The sequence below is a fragment of the Oryctolagus cuniculus genome, chromosome 15 (genome assembly GCF_964237555.1).
Source record: "Oryctolagus cuniculus chromosome 15, mOryCun1.1, whole genome shotgun sequence".
Lineage (NCBI taxonomy): Eukaryota > Metazoa > Chordata > Mammalia > Lagomorpha > Leporidae > Oryctolagus > Oryctolagus cuniculus.
In genome coordinates, this window is record NC_091446.1 from 30,523,792 (window position 1) to 30,538,563 (window position 14,772).

Consider the following 14,772-nt stretch of genomic DNA (forward strand, 5'->3'; position numbering starts at 1 on the left):
AGACCATTAGCAGGGAGCTGGATCAGAAGTGGAGCAGCCAGCACCACAGGTGGCAGCTTTATCCACTGTGCCACAACACCAACCCTGAGCCATGATTTTTGGACCCAGAAAATAAATTTAATCTAGACTCCAAGGAGGAAGGGTTACTTTCAGAGAGAAAAATGGGTACTAATTCCCGCGAAGACTGAAAACAGAACCCCAAGTTGAGGAGAGTGGCGCCCACAGGGAGAACCTCCCACTTGGACCAGCCTTGGGGGGAAATGGGAGCTGGTGGACAACATTGAAAACTTCAGTGAGGGGCCTCCCACGGGGAGTCAGCAGAACAGCCCAGGGACATCGGAAACAGCCGGGCGAGAATCCCAGTGAGGAAGGACCAAGCGGGTGGGAACAGAAGGCTGCACAGGACTCAAGGTTGACTTGCAGCATTTGAAGAGTTGACAGACAGGAGTAGACCCCTGTGGGAACAGGAGGAGCCTCGGCCGGAAGCTGCAGGAAGGCAGACTCTACAGAACAGAACGGAAGGCAGAAGCTTCGCACACGGCGGAGAGGGAAGGTGAGCGGTTCCCCCACAGAGAGCGATGGGCAGCTTGTTGCCATGACATTGCAGGCAGAATTTGGCATCTGCAAAGGGCTGAACCGTGGTGACTGCTGGCTAAACGCTATAGGTGACTTTTAGGAAATGTCGCAAATGTAAAGAATCTCAGGACCAGGAGGGACTTAAAGCTCATCTAATCTGATAATGCATTTGACTCCTGAGCTGCCTCTCTGATCAGGGATGGAAAAACACACCCAAATTAGGCTTGTGTGCACTATTAGCCACCGGAGGCAGAGGGGTTCCAGCTACTCATCACCAGGATTGAGAACGAACGTACGTTCCTCCCAGAGAGTTCACATGCTCAAGGTGGTTCGGGGGAACTTTCGTGATAACCCTTCCCAATGAGCCGGGAAAGATGGGCTAAGTACTGATGAATCTTGCATGTAATTTTGTGTTACTTGTCACTCTTGCTTGTTACTTGAGAATCTAAATTTAGGAAACAAATACCAGGTTATTCTTCATATTTCAAAGGGATCCTTCACTTTGGGATACTCTGACGTCACTAACGCCAACAATGAGCTCACGGTTCACCAGTTTCCTCCCTAGCCTCAGGCAAAAGCTCTTTGCACACAACTTTCCAAGAACTGGCATGCCACACAAGGTGAATCCCTCTGATACAGCAACATAAATACTCCCTTTGCTTGACTGCCAACACACACGTGGCCAGTGATCAGTCCAGGTCCACCCAAAGGGAGGCCTGGCAGAGGCATCTATTCAGATGCAGAATTTCAAGACCTGTACCAGTCAGGGCTCTGTTTATTGAGAGGAGACAGGTAGAAAACATCAGACATTGTTCTGAATGGCATTGGACTCAAAATCCTACTGGGGTTACTCTACTACAGTTTGTTAGCTGTGGACCTAGGATGGGGATGGGGGGCTGACTTAATCTTTCTGAGCCTTGGATTCTTATTTTTTTTAAAAATATTTATTGAGGGGCTGGCACCATGGCTTACTTGGTTAATCCTCTGCCTGCGGCACCGGCATCCCATATGGGCGCTGGGTTCTAGTCCCAGTTGCCCCTCTTCCAGTCCAGCTCTCTGCTGTGGCCCGGGAGGGCAGTAGAGGATGGCCCAAGTGCTTGGCCCCTGCACCCGCATGGGAGACCAGGAAGAAGCACCTGGCTCCTGGCTTCGGATCGGCTTAGTTCCAGTTATAGCAGCCATTTGGGGAGTGAACCAACAGAAGGAAGACCTTTCTCTCTGTCTCTCTTTCTCACTGTCTATAACTCTACCTGTCAAATAAATTTTTAAAATTAAAAAAATATTTATTGAGGGGGTAGGCGCTGTGGCACAGTGGGTTCAAGCCCCGGCCTGCAGCGCCAGCATTCCATATGGGCACCAGTTCAAGTCCCAGCAGCTCCACTTCTGATCTAGCTCCCTGCTAAGGCTCCCAGGATAGCAGTGGAAGATAGCCCAAGTGTTTGGGCTCCTGCCACATACATGGTAGACCCAAATAAAGCTCCTGGCTCCCGGTTTCAGCCTGGCCCAGTCCTGGCCATTGCAGCCATTTGGGGCATGAACTAAAAAGATATTCTTCCCCACCCTCCAAAGAAATAAACTTTTTTAAAAAAATATTTATTTGTTTGAAAGGCAAAGTGACAGAGACAGAGAGAGCACATGCTTCCATCCACTGGTTCATTTTCCAAATGCCCACAGTAGCCAGGGCTGGGTCAGGCCAAAGCCAGGAGCCCAAAACTCTATCCAAGTCTGCTATGTGGCTGGCAGGACTCAAAGCACCTGGTGATCAAGTGCTGCCTCTCATTACATTAGCAGGGTGCTGGATCTGAAGCGGAGCAGCCAGGACTCACTCCAGCCTCCAATATGGGATGTGGGCATCAGAAGAGGAGGCTTAACCTGCTGCACCACAGTGCTTGCCCCTGAGCCTGAGTGTAATCAAGGAATACTGAATCACACAGTTACTCTGAGGACTAGAGAGAATGGCTACAATGCATGCACACACACACACATGCGTGCCTTCCCCTCCCGAACACAAAGCCTGACACATGATAGGGAGTCTCTCTGCTACTTTGCTGCTTAGGAAGCCAGTGAGGTAGCACGCCCAACAATTGTTAATGCTGTTTCATACATGGCAGAGCCAAGCCACAAACTACAAGTGCAGCCAGAACAAAACCTGGCTCCTCCACCCTGGCTGCAGCTGCCAGGCAACTTCACCCTCTCCTCTGGTGAGATATTCCAGTAGGTAAGGAGAGAGGGCTGGTTTTAAGAAGTCATAAAGTAACAGGAGCTGTGGGTGGCAGAAAACCTCCAAACACACTGCCCCTTCCCTGATGTCCTGCTGGTCTTAGAGGCCCTGGTCTTAGAGAAGGCTGAGTGGGTGGGAGGCCTGACCGCGGGGCGGGAGGGGGGGTGGTACATCCCTTACCTCCAAGAAACCTGCACCCATCAGTATCATCTTTGCTATGGTTCAAGGGCAATCTCAGTCTTACGTGGAAGTGAACAGGAGCCTCTAACTACATGTTCACCAGAATGACTGAAAAAAAGAGAAAGGAAATGAAAATACTGTGTTCTGAGGACTTTATGGGACTGGCTGGAGTACAAATTGCTACAAGCCATTGTGAAAAACTGCTTGGGAGAACTGTTAAAGCTGGGGCTGGTGCTGTGGTATAGAGGGTAAAGTTGCTGCCTGCAGTGCCAGCATCCCATGGGCGCTGGTTCGAGCCCCCACTGCTCCACTTCCCATCCAGCTCTCTGCTGTGGCCTGAGAAAGCAATGGAAGGTGGCCCAAATCCTTGGGCCCTTGCAGCCGCGTGGGAGACCTGGAAGAAGTTCCTGGCTCCTGGCTTCAGACTGGCACAGCTCTGGCCATTGCGGCCATCTGGGGAGTGAACCAGTGGATGGAAGACCTCTCTCTCTCTCTCTCTGGATGGAAGACCTCTCTCTCTCTCTCTCTCTCTCTGCCTCTCTGTAACTCTGCCTTTCAAATGAATAAATAAATAAATCTTTAAAAAAAAAAGAATTGCTAAAGCTGACATTCACACTTCATGATGCAGCAATCGTACTCCTGGGTACAGAGAACAGAGGTGTGTGTGATCCCCAGCAGAAGGTGGACTAGACCTAGGCCGCACCACGCAGTAGCCCTAGCCGCATGTGGCTCTTTACACTTTAAGTACCATAATTATAATCTTAGAAAATCAAAAATTTAGTTCCTCAGACATACCTGTCATATTTCAAAAGCTCCAAAGCTACCTGTGACTAATGGCTACTGTATTTAACAATACAAGTAAGGGGCATTTCTATCATCAAAGAAAGTCCTACTGGACATTGTTCTAGAATGTTCACAGCTTCACTATTCACAATAGCCAAAAAACGAGACACCTCTAATGCCCATCAACAGCAGAATGGATAAATTCGCTATGGTGTACTCACACAGTGGAATACTCAAGTAATGAGATGAAGAGCATTGGGCTGCACGAAGCCGGAGGGATGGATGTCCCTCCAGGGTGGCAGTCCCAGGACCCTCCCACACAGAGCCACACCAGCAGGTGCTCCATCCCTTGTAGTGTCTGTATGCACCCTACGCATGCTCTGTTGCAGACTTTAAACCATCTCCGGGTTACCTGCAATACCTGATACCATGTCAATGCCATGTGAGTAAGTCCTACACATCATTGTTTAGGGAACAATAACAAGGCAGGGGGGGTGGGGGTGGGGTGGGGGGTGTACACATTCGGCACAGACCCAATTTTTCCATTGGGGTTGTCTGAATTCAGGGATATACAAATACGGGATACGGAGGGCCAGCCGTATAGGACTCCACTTACAAAAGGTTCCGAAACAGGCAAAACCAATCTATGCTGTTAGAAGCCAGAAGAGTGGCTACCCCCGCAGGTTTTAGCCATGAAAAGAAGGGCATGTGAGGAGAGGGCTTTGTTGTGCTTCCTCACCAGCGGGTGCTGGCAAGGGGGGTGCTGAGTATGAAGACTAGGTGGGCTGTGCTTTTCCGTGCGATCCACACCCTGCGGTGAATTCCGACTCCCTCAGGGGGGTCGTTCGCCACTGTCTAGACTGGGGGAGGGGGACGGAAGCGTCCTTTCGACAAAGCAAACGTGGTTTTGAGGTTAGTGCCTCCTCCCCAGGAGCCCCTACAGCGGCCCTCAGGAGTCCCCAGACCCACCCCGGACAGCCCACCCCAGACAGCCCAGCCTACCTGGGCGCTGCGCGCGGGACCCGGCTCCGCGCCTGTTGACGGCGGTCGGTGCTGCGGGCTCTTCCAGGCCGGACTCGTCCCCAGCTGGCCGGGCTCTCCCGGGGCTCGCGGCTATGTTCCCGGTCAGGCCAGCTTAGCCCGCCTCGGCCTGCCTGGGAGGCGGCGCCCCGCACCTGCGTTGCCCCTGCTCCTCCTCCGCGGCCGAGCACTGAACTCCGTCCACTCCTCGCCAGCGCTAGGCTCCCTCGAACTGGGAGTGCAGGCGCCCGGGAAGTCCCCTCTGGGTCCCTGAAGTCTAAAGCGAAGGCGGGAGGAGGCTGCGACTGAGGCCTGGAGCCACTCCGCCTTCCGCACGCGCAATTCTCAAGGGAAGCGCCCGCCCATCCGGCCCCACCCAGGCGGGATGCGCGCCTGCACGCGCTCCCGTGGAGCCTGGGGGTCCCCGGAGAAGCGGAGTGCGACCGAGTTTCCCCTCCCGACCCTTTCCTCCCCGCAGCGATGGGCTACAGGGGGCCCGTGGCACCGCCAAGAACATTCTTTCATCTTCCCCGTCAGTGCAGTTCCCCAGGCTGCAGCCACGGTCCAAGCCCCCGCTAGGCATTCCCGGCCCTGCAGCCCCGCCAGGGGCCGCCTGCCCAGAGTTTACCCGCACCAGCCCCGCAGTGTCGGGGTTGGGAATCTTCGGCCCTACCGCTCGCCACCGGTCCGCGGACCTGGAGTGCCTCAAAGGCAGGAGAGAGCTTGGGCTGGTCCACTGCTCACCGCCTAGCACTAGCCTGGCATAACGCGCAGCAGGGCCGGACCAGCACCAGCCCTGCGGTAAACTGCTCTTACCCCGATCTTCACATCCAACTTTCAAAGCCCCGGTAATGGGCACATGCATGTTTACATAAACACACATCCAGCTGTACACCTAATATTTGTCTCATCATAGGTTTCTTAAAGAAATACCTGAGAGGCACCGTGAGTAGACCCATTTCATAGAGAAGGAAATGGAGGCTTCCGACTTGGGTCTCCATTGCTGGTCAGGTTGGTATGGCAGGAACCTGACTCCAGAGGCCATCCTTAAGAGTCCTCTATCAGACTGCAGAGGGAAAACCGCTGGCCACCTGGCACGTGTTCTACCATGGGGCCTGCCCACTGCCGAGCTCCCTGGGGCACATCTCTGGCTGGAGGGTGGGGTAGGGCGTGTTATACACCCACTCAGGGAAGCAAAGGGGGGCTTGAGCCGGAAGTGGCCTCTGAAATCTTACAGTTCACGCTCTCTCTGCCTGAGAGCACCGACAGCAAGGTCCAGATAGAGAACTCCGTTGATCTGCTCAGAGTCTCATAGGTCTAGAGGGCGCACCTGAATTTTATGATTTCTCCTGGCTCACAGGACAATACAGCGAAGCCGCAGTCTGTGCCTGGCACAGGAGCTCAGGGTTTTCACCCGCCCATGGCCTCAGCCCCAGAGCCCCGCAATGCCTAGGACGGAAATCCTTCAACAAAGTGATGGGAGCTATTTATACCTGGGACAGCAGGCCCCTGAGTGGGTCGGGAGCAGGGAGGGTCTGGTCCAGGCCGGCTTTAAGTGTCTTGAGACACGCGAGCCACGCGGAAGGCAGTCCATGCAAGCAGTTTCCTCTGGGAGGGTCACGCACCTCTTTCCAGAAGCAGAGGGGATACAGAGTGAAGGAAGAGCGGCAGGGCCAGGAGGAAGCGGAGGGAGGTGAAGACGGGTGCTGGGAGTGCGAGAGGCCACCGCCCAGCAGGATGCTGGACTGGGTCAGGGAAGAAAAGAAAAAGGTTGCTTACTTAGGAAACTCCCAAGGGGAAGCAACGGGCTGTTCCCACTGACTTCAGCTCTAGGAGCATAGACGCTGAAATCCCGCCTGGGTGTGTGTGGGGGGAATGGGGGACAAGTCTTGTTCACCTACCATTCCCAGCACCCAGAGAAGGCAGGGGAAGCCCAGCTGGGTCCCAGACACAGGTTTGGGATTTATTGCATACATCCCGCATCGCCACCCAAGCCCTCCCCAGTCCCCAACTGTGTGTCCTGAGGTTTTCATCAAGTTCCCACTCAGCCTCCTTTCAACACAGGGAATAGAAGATGTCCCAGGAAGCATCTTGGGGTACAGGAGGCAGGACCCTGCTCTGGGATCCGGATGGGTTTCTAGGTGTCCTGGCTGGGTCTAGGGGAGCCAAGAGTTGCGTGCTCCTCATCGTCCTCACAGCCGGCACCCACGGCCTCAGCTGAACACAACAGGAGGCCGAAAGGAGCCTGCAGGGCATCCCCCAGCCCTTCCACTCCTACTATGGTTTGTGCCCCAGAGGGAAAAGTTACCAAAGCTTTGCGCCACACCATCTTCTGGTACTGGAAAGTACCTAACACTCTGGTGCCCCAGACCAGGGAGCCATGACCCCAACTTGGGTGGCTCAGGACAGAAGCTTGGCTTGAAGGATGAACTAATGTTAACCAGAAAGAGAAGGGGGGGAAGGCACGGCAGGGAGGGGCTGAGGACAGCGCACTGCTCCAACCGGCTCCCGTTTTGTCACAGGAGCATCAGCATCGCGCCACCTCCTCTCCAGGCTTTCCCTAACCACCTACCCAAAAAGGACTCCACTCCCAGAATCTGGATCTACTTCCTACTTAGAATTAATCTACTGTTTGCACGTGTTTGCCGGACTGGCTGCATACATACATACAAAACCTGAAAATAAACACGGCATCTACAGACACCGGATTTGGTCTCACCGTCCTAGCACGCAGAGCAGGGCAAATGAAGATGTCTTAGGTGCTCGGGGTAGGCGCAGAGTTGCGTGGAGGGATAGATGTGTGGGTGGGTGGGGGGGTGGATGGATGGATGGATGGATTAGTCTTTCCCATCGGCAGCAGTGAGGCACGCACACACCAAAGCCAGAATTCCCTCTTCAGCCCTAACTGGAGCACCGCCTGGTAGACAGTGGCTCCAGAAGAGGGGCCCGGCTAGGAACTGAGCTGGGGGCATCGCGGGGGTGGTGAGAGTGGTGGGCTGCGCAGAGGAAGGCAGCATGGCCGGGAGCGAGGCGAGGGAGGGAAGGGGGTTCGCCCGCCAAGCGCCGCTCCTGCAGCCTCCTGCTAGGCCATTTTGGACTTGTCCAAGGCGCATCCTGGGCGGTCAGAGGGCTTCGGAGGGCTCCCCGGCCTGCCGGCCTCCCCGTCTCCTTTTCCTATCCCCCTCCTCGCGTCTCTCCAGCTCCCCAGCCGGGCGGCCTCCACCCCCTCTGGGAAGGGCGAAATTGCTAAACTTGTAGCAATAATGACCCTGCATTCAGGCCGCCGACTCCCGCTGAACGTCTCCGCGCCCCTCCCTGCTGCCCGCCCAGCCCCCGGCGCCCCCTCCCCCAGCGCACAAGAAACGGGGAACAAAACGCGCGCGCATTTCTCGGTCCCTCTGTGGAGCAGACTGCTGCACAAAGCCCCCGCTCTGAGAAGCAATGGGGAGCTGGGGAGGGGGACGTCAATCCGACGCGCTAGGGTTTTTGTTCGCCTAGGGGACCTCGCCTTCCTACCACACCTTTTGTTCGGGACTCCAATAAAAAGCCATTCTTCCCGCACCTTCCCGGCCCCGAGCCGCCTTTCAGCGAGGCCCGGCCCCACAATGGCGCGGCGCTCTGAGGCCTCCCCATTCACCCGCCTTGGCACGCTCACAATCGGCCGTGTGGCAGCACAGGCCTCGCACAGGCATTCTCGCCGAGTGACAAGGAGCCGCATAAAGCCGCGGCCGCCGGGGGAGCAGGGAGGGCGGCCGCGGGGGAGAGCTCGGCCGCGGCGGGGCGCAGCGCCCCCGGGCGCGCTGGAAGCCTCGGCGGCGGCGGCCAAGCCAGGAGCCGCCTTCGCGCCGCCCCGCGGCTGGGCCCCAGGGTCAGGTCTCCCCTCTTTCCCGGAGACCCTCGAGTTGGGGCAGAGTCTGTGCCTCGACCGAACGCAGGTCCAGACAGCCCGTCGTCTTGCCAGACAGCATCGGGGAAAGCTGGGGGGGGGGGGGAGATTAAAACACCCGGGACCTCACCAGGGCCTCCCCACAAAAGGGACATTAACAAAACCACGGAGAGATTGGACCCGCAGCCCGGACCGGGCTCGGGGGCGGCCAGGCCGGGGACCGCACCTTTCCCGTCCCTTCCCGCCGCTCAAAAGCTCCCTCCCCAGAACAAAGCCCAGAGCCGGCCAGCGGGTTGGACATATTGCACCTTGTTTATTGATTCCTGTAGTGTATGGCAGCGGTGTGTACACGGCGTGTGGATACAGTTACATAGAGATAATACGTGCTGGGTACAGGATACGAAACAGAAAGGAACCGGGTCGCCCCCGTGGGCGCCGGCCCCGGAGCTGTTCAGCGCCCCCCGCCCGACTTCCGAGCGCACTCGGCTGGTCTTCCGCGAAGGGTCCTGCGCCCGCGACCGTCCGGAATCTGATCGGGACGTGCCCGCTGCGGAGGGAGGCGGACGCAGAACGAAAACCGACTGTGGCTGGCGCTGCGGGCCGCAACGGCTGCAGAGGACGGGTAGGGCCAGGGCTTTCTCCAGCCACGACCTCCCCTTCTCTCTCCTTCATGCTCCGCTCTCCCTTGGGCTCCCTGCCGACGCTTCGCAGGGCCGCGGCGGGGCAGAGCGAGAGAAGCCGCCCTCGCTGCGGGAGCACCCCGCATAGCCAGTCTTGGCCTCCCGCACTCCCCTGGCCGCCGCCCTCGGGGCTCCCAGTCCGCTTGTCCGCCTCAGAGACAGTCCTGCAACCGGACCCAGGCATCCTCCTCGCCCCTGACCGCTGCGCAGGCCTCGAGTGGGCTGCCAACCCGAGCCCAGGGGCGCAAGACGGGTAAATTATTATTTATTTTTTTTTAACGAGGGGACCTGGCCCTTGGGTCCAGCCTTTCTCGCTCTTGAGTCCCCGCGGTGCCGAGCTGCGGAAGGGCGCCCGCCGCGTGCCTCACCCCGTCCCTACCAGGCCCGTATGCCCTGTAAAGCGCCCTGCGCGCACGCGGCCCCGGCGGCCGCACCCTGGTGCAAGGGCTGTGCGCCGCCGCCGCCGAAGCCTCCCAGGCCGCTCACGTTCACGAAGGGGCCGCCCCCGGCCGCGCTGCAGGCGGGCTGCACAGCCGTGGCCGCCGCCGAGGCCCCGCCGCCCCCGCCGCCGCCACCGCCGCTGCCCGCCGGGTACGCACAGCCGTAGCTGCCGCTGTAGGCCGCGGCGGCGGCGGCAGCGGCTGCAGCAGCGGCGGCGGCGGCCGAGTTCCCGTAGCCGTAGGCGGGGAAGCTGTTGTAGGAATAGGCACCGGCGCCCACGCCGTAGGGCGCGCCGTAGGCCTGCGCGCCGGGCGTGACGCAGGGCTTGCCGTCCCGCACCAGCACCGGCACCGCCACACGACGCGGTGGCGGCGGCGGCGCGTGCGCGCCCAGCTCCAGGGACTTGTCCTGCCGCTGTCTCTTGCACTTGTACCTGCGATTCTGGAACCAGATTTTCACTTGCGTGGACGTGAGCTTCAGGCTGCTGGCCAGGTGCTCGCGCTCGGGCGCCGACAGGTACCGCTGCTGCTTGAACCTGCGTTCCAGCTCGAAGACCTGAGCTTGCGAGAAGAGGACCCGCGGCTTCCGGCGGCTGCGCGGCTTCGGCCTCTCGCCCTCCTCCGCGGCCTCACAGTCTCCCGCCGCCTCCAGAGGCTTCTTCAGTGGGCAGCTTTCTGCGGAGGAAGCAAAACAGCAGCGTCCGTTAGCTGTCCCCGGCCTCCCCGCGCCTCCTGTGGTGCGTGGCCGCGAGGAGAGCGCGGTCAGAACGCTCGCGGCCCCCAGCGCGCGGTGGCGGGGCCCTTGCGACGGCACCCGGGCCCGGCGGACGCCCTCGGCGCAGTGCGTGGGGGCGCGTTCCGTGGGAAGGAGAAGCGAGCGCGCGTCTGTTAGGACCCTGAGCGGCTGCGAAGGAAGAGATAACCCCGTGTGAAATGTGCGGCTCGACGAGCTAACGAGCGTTTTCGAGATGAAAATAGAGACAGTGCTTGCGACCTCGTTTGCCTCCCGCGCCACGCCGGGTGGCTGAGGCTGTGAGGCGTGCGGAGCTGGGCGCCAGGGCACCAGCGTGCGCCAACGTATTTCTTTCTGTAGCGTCTGCACGTAACTCCAGGCCTTGCCCGGCGGCTGCCTGTTTGCTTATAAAAGGCTGGATGCAAATATGTGCGTGACGGCGTCTGCGTTACCTTGGGGAGAAACAAAGTTTGATTTTAGGCAGCTCCGTGCCGATTTGGGCCCGGCGAGCTGTCAGAGCAGAGCCTTCTCCCCCACCCCACCCCCAACCCTCCTCTAGGGGAAAGGAGAATCTTTGACACTGATATTTCCGAAACGCTTGCTGGGGGGTTGCTCTGTTATCCGATCCCCCTGCCTGTCCCGAGTGAGCTGCTGGGGTCTGAGACTAAGTTCGGCGCGTCTTTTTCGGCGCCCGCCACCTGGGACACAAAGCAGAACGGAAGGAATTTTCAATAAAGCTGGCGCCTCAGGGGAGTGAGAGTTGTGGGACGCGGGCGGGACTGTGTCCCCACGAACTCTCCCACTGTCCCCTCCTCGCGGGAGCGCGCACGCGGGGCCCCAGGCTGAGAAGCCAGGAATCCACCCAGCCGCTCTCCACCCGAAGCCCCGCGCGCTGCGGGCGCCAGAGACACAACCTGCCTGGGCTGCCTCTTCGGAGGGGATGGGGTGGCTGCCCTGGCCGCAGAGAACTCGTCTCCCGCCGGAGGGTAAGCGAAAGGGGTGGAGGCTCCTACCCTCCTTTTGGGGGAGAAGAGCCAGCACTGCGCGAGTGGTTCGGGCCCCGCAGCAGCGCCCGTGTGGCCTAGCTGCGGCCGGGCAGCGATGTGCACTTTCCCTTCCCGCCGGGGCCGCGTTGCCGTCGGGGTCACCGCGTCCTTCCCCCTCCGTCCCGGCTCCCTCGCAGGTACCTGCGCTGTGCGGAGCTGGCGATGACCAGGGCGGAGGCACGGCACGGCCCCAGCAAAAGGTTAAAGGGGCAGTCAGCAGTGGTGCCGGCAAGGCTTATGGGCTGTTTGCGGGCGCTCGGCCATCGCTGCAGGTGTGCGAGTGCGTTTCCTTTCCCCCTCTACTCACTTTGGCTCCGGTCCCTCCCGACCTCGGGCTCCTCTTCGTGTCCCTTGGGCCCGCTGCACGAGTCTCGCAGGACTGTGTGGACATAGCTCTGGGGACAGAGACCCGAATCCCCGTGGCCGTCGGCTGCGGCTAGAGAGTTCAAATAGGACAGTTTCTCGCCCTCTTCTTCCTCGTCCTCCTCCCCTCCGTCGGAAAACTGCGCGCCGTCGGCTGCGGCCAGCATGCAGGGCGCCGCGTGGAAGTGGTGCTCCAAGTCAGCCTGCAAGTGCGCGCCGTGGAAGTGCTGCTGCTGCTCCAGATTCAAAATGTCTTTGACTGAGAAAGGGGTGGAGGTGACCGGGCTTGGTAACATCATCAGGGCCACTTAATTGTCCAGTCCAAATACTCAATAAATCCCGGCGGGGGCGGGGAGGCAGCGCGGCGGCTCCAGCTCTCCGCCTGGACTCCGCCGCTGCTGCCGAGTCGGACTTTTGACAGGCGCGGTCCCGCTCCAGTCTAAATCGCCTCCATTGGCCCGGACCTGGGGGTCTGGGTTTTGTTACAGCCACTGCAGAGACTGGGGCCGGGGCCGCGAAGGCTCTGTCCGAGGGCCCTGCGTCACGTCGGGGGCGGGGCACGCGCCCCGGCCTCCGTCGCCATTGGCTCGGGCTCCCGTGGGCCACGCCCCCGCGGCCCGTGGAGAGGGTGCAGCAGCGATACCAGAAATAGACGCGGACGTGTTGCGGAGTCCGGGAGCCCCGGGCGCTGCAGGCCAGGCTGCGCTCCCCCGGGGGTCCGGACCGCCGACTCCCGCCTCTCCTGGCCGCGCCTTCCTGATCTGGGCTAGTTCTGGGGAGCTTACTGTCCACGAATCAACTCCTGGGAAGGATGCCCCAGGAGTGTTTTTTTTTTCTCCAGTTGCTGTGGGGGCGAGAAAACTTCCTGGCCGGTAGTAACCGGGCGCAGGATCCAGCAAGCAATAGAGTATATCTCCCGACAGATGGGAGCCGTGACAGTTCCCGCCTGTGGCCTTTGCTCGAGCCGCGCTCTGCGCCGGGGATGGCTTTCTCGCTCTTGTCTCCACGAGCCAAGCTGTTCTCCAAGGCTGTGCTGAAATACCACCTCCTGCAAGGAAGCACTGCCCGGGCACCTAGCCGGAGGGCCTGTCTCCAGCCTCTGCACTTGCAAAGGACAGCCGTGTCACGTCGCACTTCCCATCTAGTTTTGCCGCTGAATGTGCCTGCCGGGTCATCCTGATTAGACCGTCATCCCCCGAGGGCAGTCTTGGTTGCTTTTTGCCCTTGTAGCCCCTTAAAGCTGCTCCACGGAGCAAGTCTATCAAAGGCACGTTGGTGCAGTTTCTAGAAAGCTTGGGTGTCCAGACAGCTCTTGATTCCAATCCTGGCCTGGGGCGTGGCTAGACTCAATTTCCTCGTCTATAAAAAGATGAATACCTTCTTCAGCGTCATTAGGGTTAAATAAGGCAAGACACCCCAGAATTTGGCGCAGGGCTCTGCAGCCTGCCAAGTGCTCCGTATGTGCACCAGGGGTCCACGTTGGCTGCACTGGTGGTGACGTGGCTGAGGGTGGCTTCCCACGGTTTTGAGAGCAGGATCTGTCGTCGCCAGGGAGGTGACCCAGCAGTGGCGGCTGACTTTTTCCGCCTATTGAAATTGGGAGTCTGGGGCTTGCCTCTGCCACACGTCTTCTGGCGTCCTCATGAGGCCCTGGTGCTTTTTTGGGAGCCCACGGGGTTCCCAGAAATTCTAGAAAGTCCGCGCGTGTGGGGACCATCTTCTCCCCTTTGTCGTGGGCATTGGCCCGTTACCATGCCTAGCCTGGTGAGGAGCAGCTGGCCCAGCTGTCAAGGCGCCGCCGAAAAACCCGTAGGCAGCGCGGGCCTTGAAAAAAAATTAATATAGGGGCCAGTTTCGACACAACTGTGGCGCCCCCTCATCTGGCCACAGCCATCCCAAGCGAACTTCGGCGGCCAGGATAGTAGAACCTGGGAGACAGTGGCCTCAGCTGGAAGAGGCGGATGGAAGGTGCAGGGGCTGCGGACGACGCCCCCGGGTGGCGGCAGGCACCGCGTGCGCGCGTCTGGGGGCGACGGTGGAGAGCTGCCGTGCTGGGGGGGCCCCCAGCTACTGGGAGACCAGGGGGTGTCAGCGGCCGAGCAGAGCGCGAACCTGTCGGGAGGGGGAGAGGCGGGGCTCTTCAGGAGCGAGCGGAAATGTTGCGGGGGGCAGACCCTGGGGCCGCCTGGGGAGCTGGGATGCGGCGCAGGCCACGTGCGCCGGGGCATACTTAGGGTGGCGGCGGTCGGTGGGCAGTGGGCAGAGACCCTCTGTGGGCAGAGCTTTGCGCCCGACGACGGTGCCTTTCTGCTTTAAATCCTGAAACTGATGGCAACTCGGGAGGAGGCCGGTGTCTCCAAACCAGGCCGCCCAGTCTACACGGGGAAGAATGCACCTGGTTTTGCCGCGGATCCCCGGCCGCGCCCGGGCGCAAAGATCCAGAGAGAGAGAGAGAGGTGGGGGTGAGTGCGCGGCGCTGCGGGGTGGGGGCCCTTGAGTATGCGTGCGCGCGGTGGCCCGGGAGCATGCGAGGGAAGCCGCGCTCGGGCCCCACTCCCCGGTCCCACCGCCAGGTCGGACACCAACTCGCGATGTTCTGCTCCCTGATCTTCTCCGCCTCCTGAGCGATTTCAAGATTTTGGGAAAAAAAGAAAAAGACAAAAACTATCGAAACTACCCTTGTCTTCCCAGTTTACAACGAAGCCAGGCGTTCTCCTCGCTACGTTCCCTTGCTTGCCGTGGCGCCGCCCTCCTAGGCCTTCCCTAAATCTGGTCCCGAGCACCTGGGGCTTGCAACTGCCACCGGGCCCACCGTCCTAGTGCCCGCACACCCGAGCCCCCCTC

The 14,772-nt window shown here is 59.8% G+C and overlaps 1 protein-coding gene across 1 annotated transcript; it reads right to left on the minus strand.

Moving 5' to 3' along the window:
• Window positions 1-8,954: 8,954 nt before the first annotated feature.
• On the minus strand, window positions 8,955-13,558 carry NKX2-3 (NK2 homeobox 3). The gene is made up of 2 exons (XM_051824068.2): window positions 11,873-13,558; window positions 8,955-10,461 (listed from the first exon to the last, which is right to left on the minus strand). Exons 1-2 carry the CDS (start codon window positions 12,225-12,227, stop codon window positions 9,722-9,724), a joined length of 1,095 nt encoding a protein of 364 aa, XP_051680028.1. The 5' UTR covers window positions 12,228-13,558; the 3' UTR covers window positions 8,955-9,721.
• Between the last annotated feature and the right edge of the window lie 1,214 nt (window positions 13,559-14,772).

Coding starts and splice junctions, on each gene's coding strand:
- NKX2-3 (XM_051824068.2), bottom strand. CDS start 12,227: ATGATGTTACCAAGCCCGGTCACCTCCACCCCTTTCTCAGTCAAAGAC. Junction 10,462..11,872: donor CGGGAGGGACCGGAGCCAAA/GTGAGTAGAGGG, acceptor CTTCCTCCGCAG/AAAGCTGCCCACTGAAGAAG.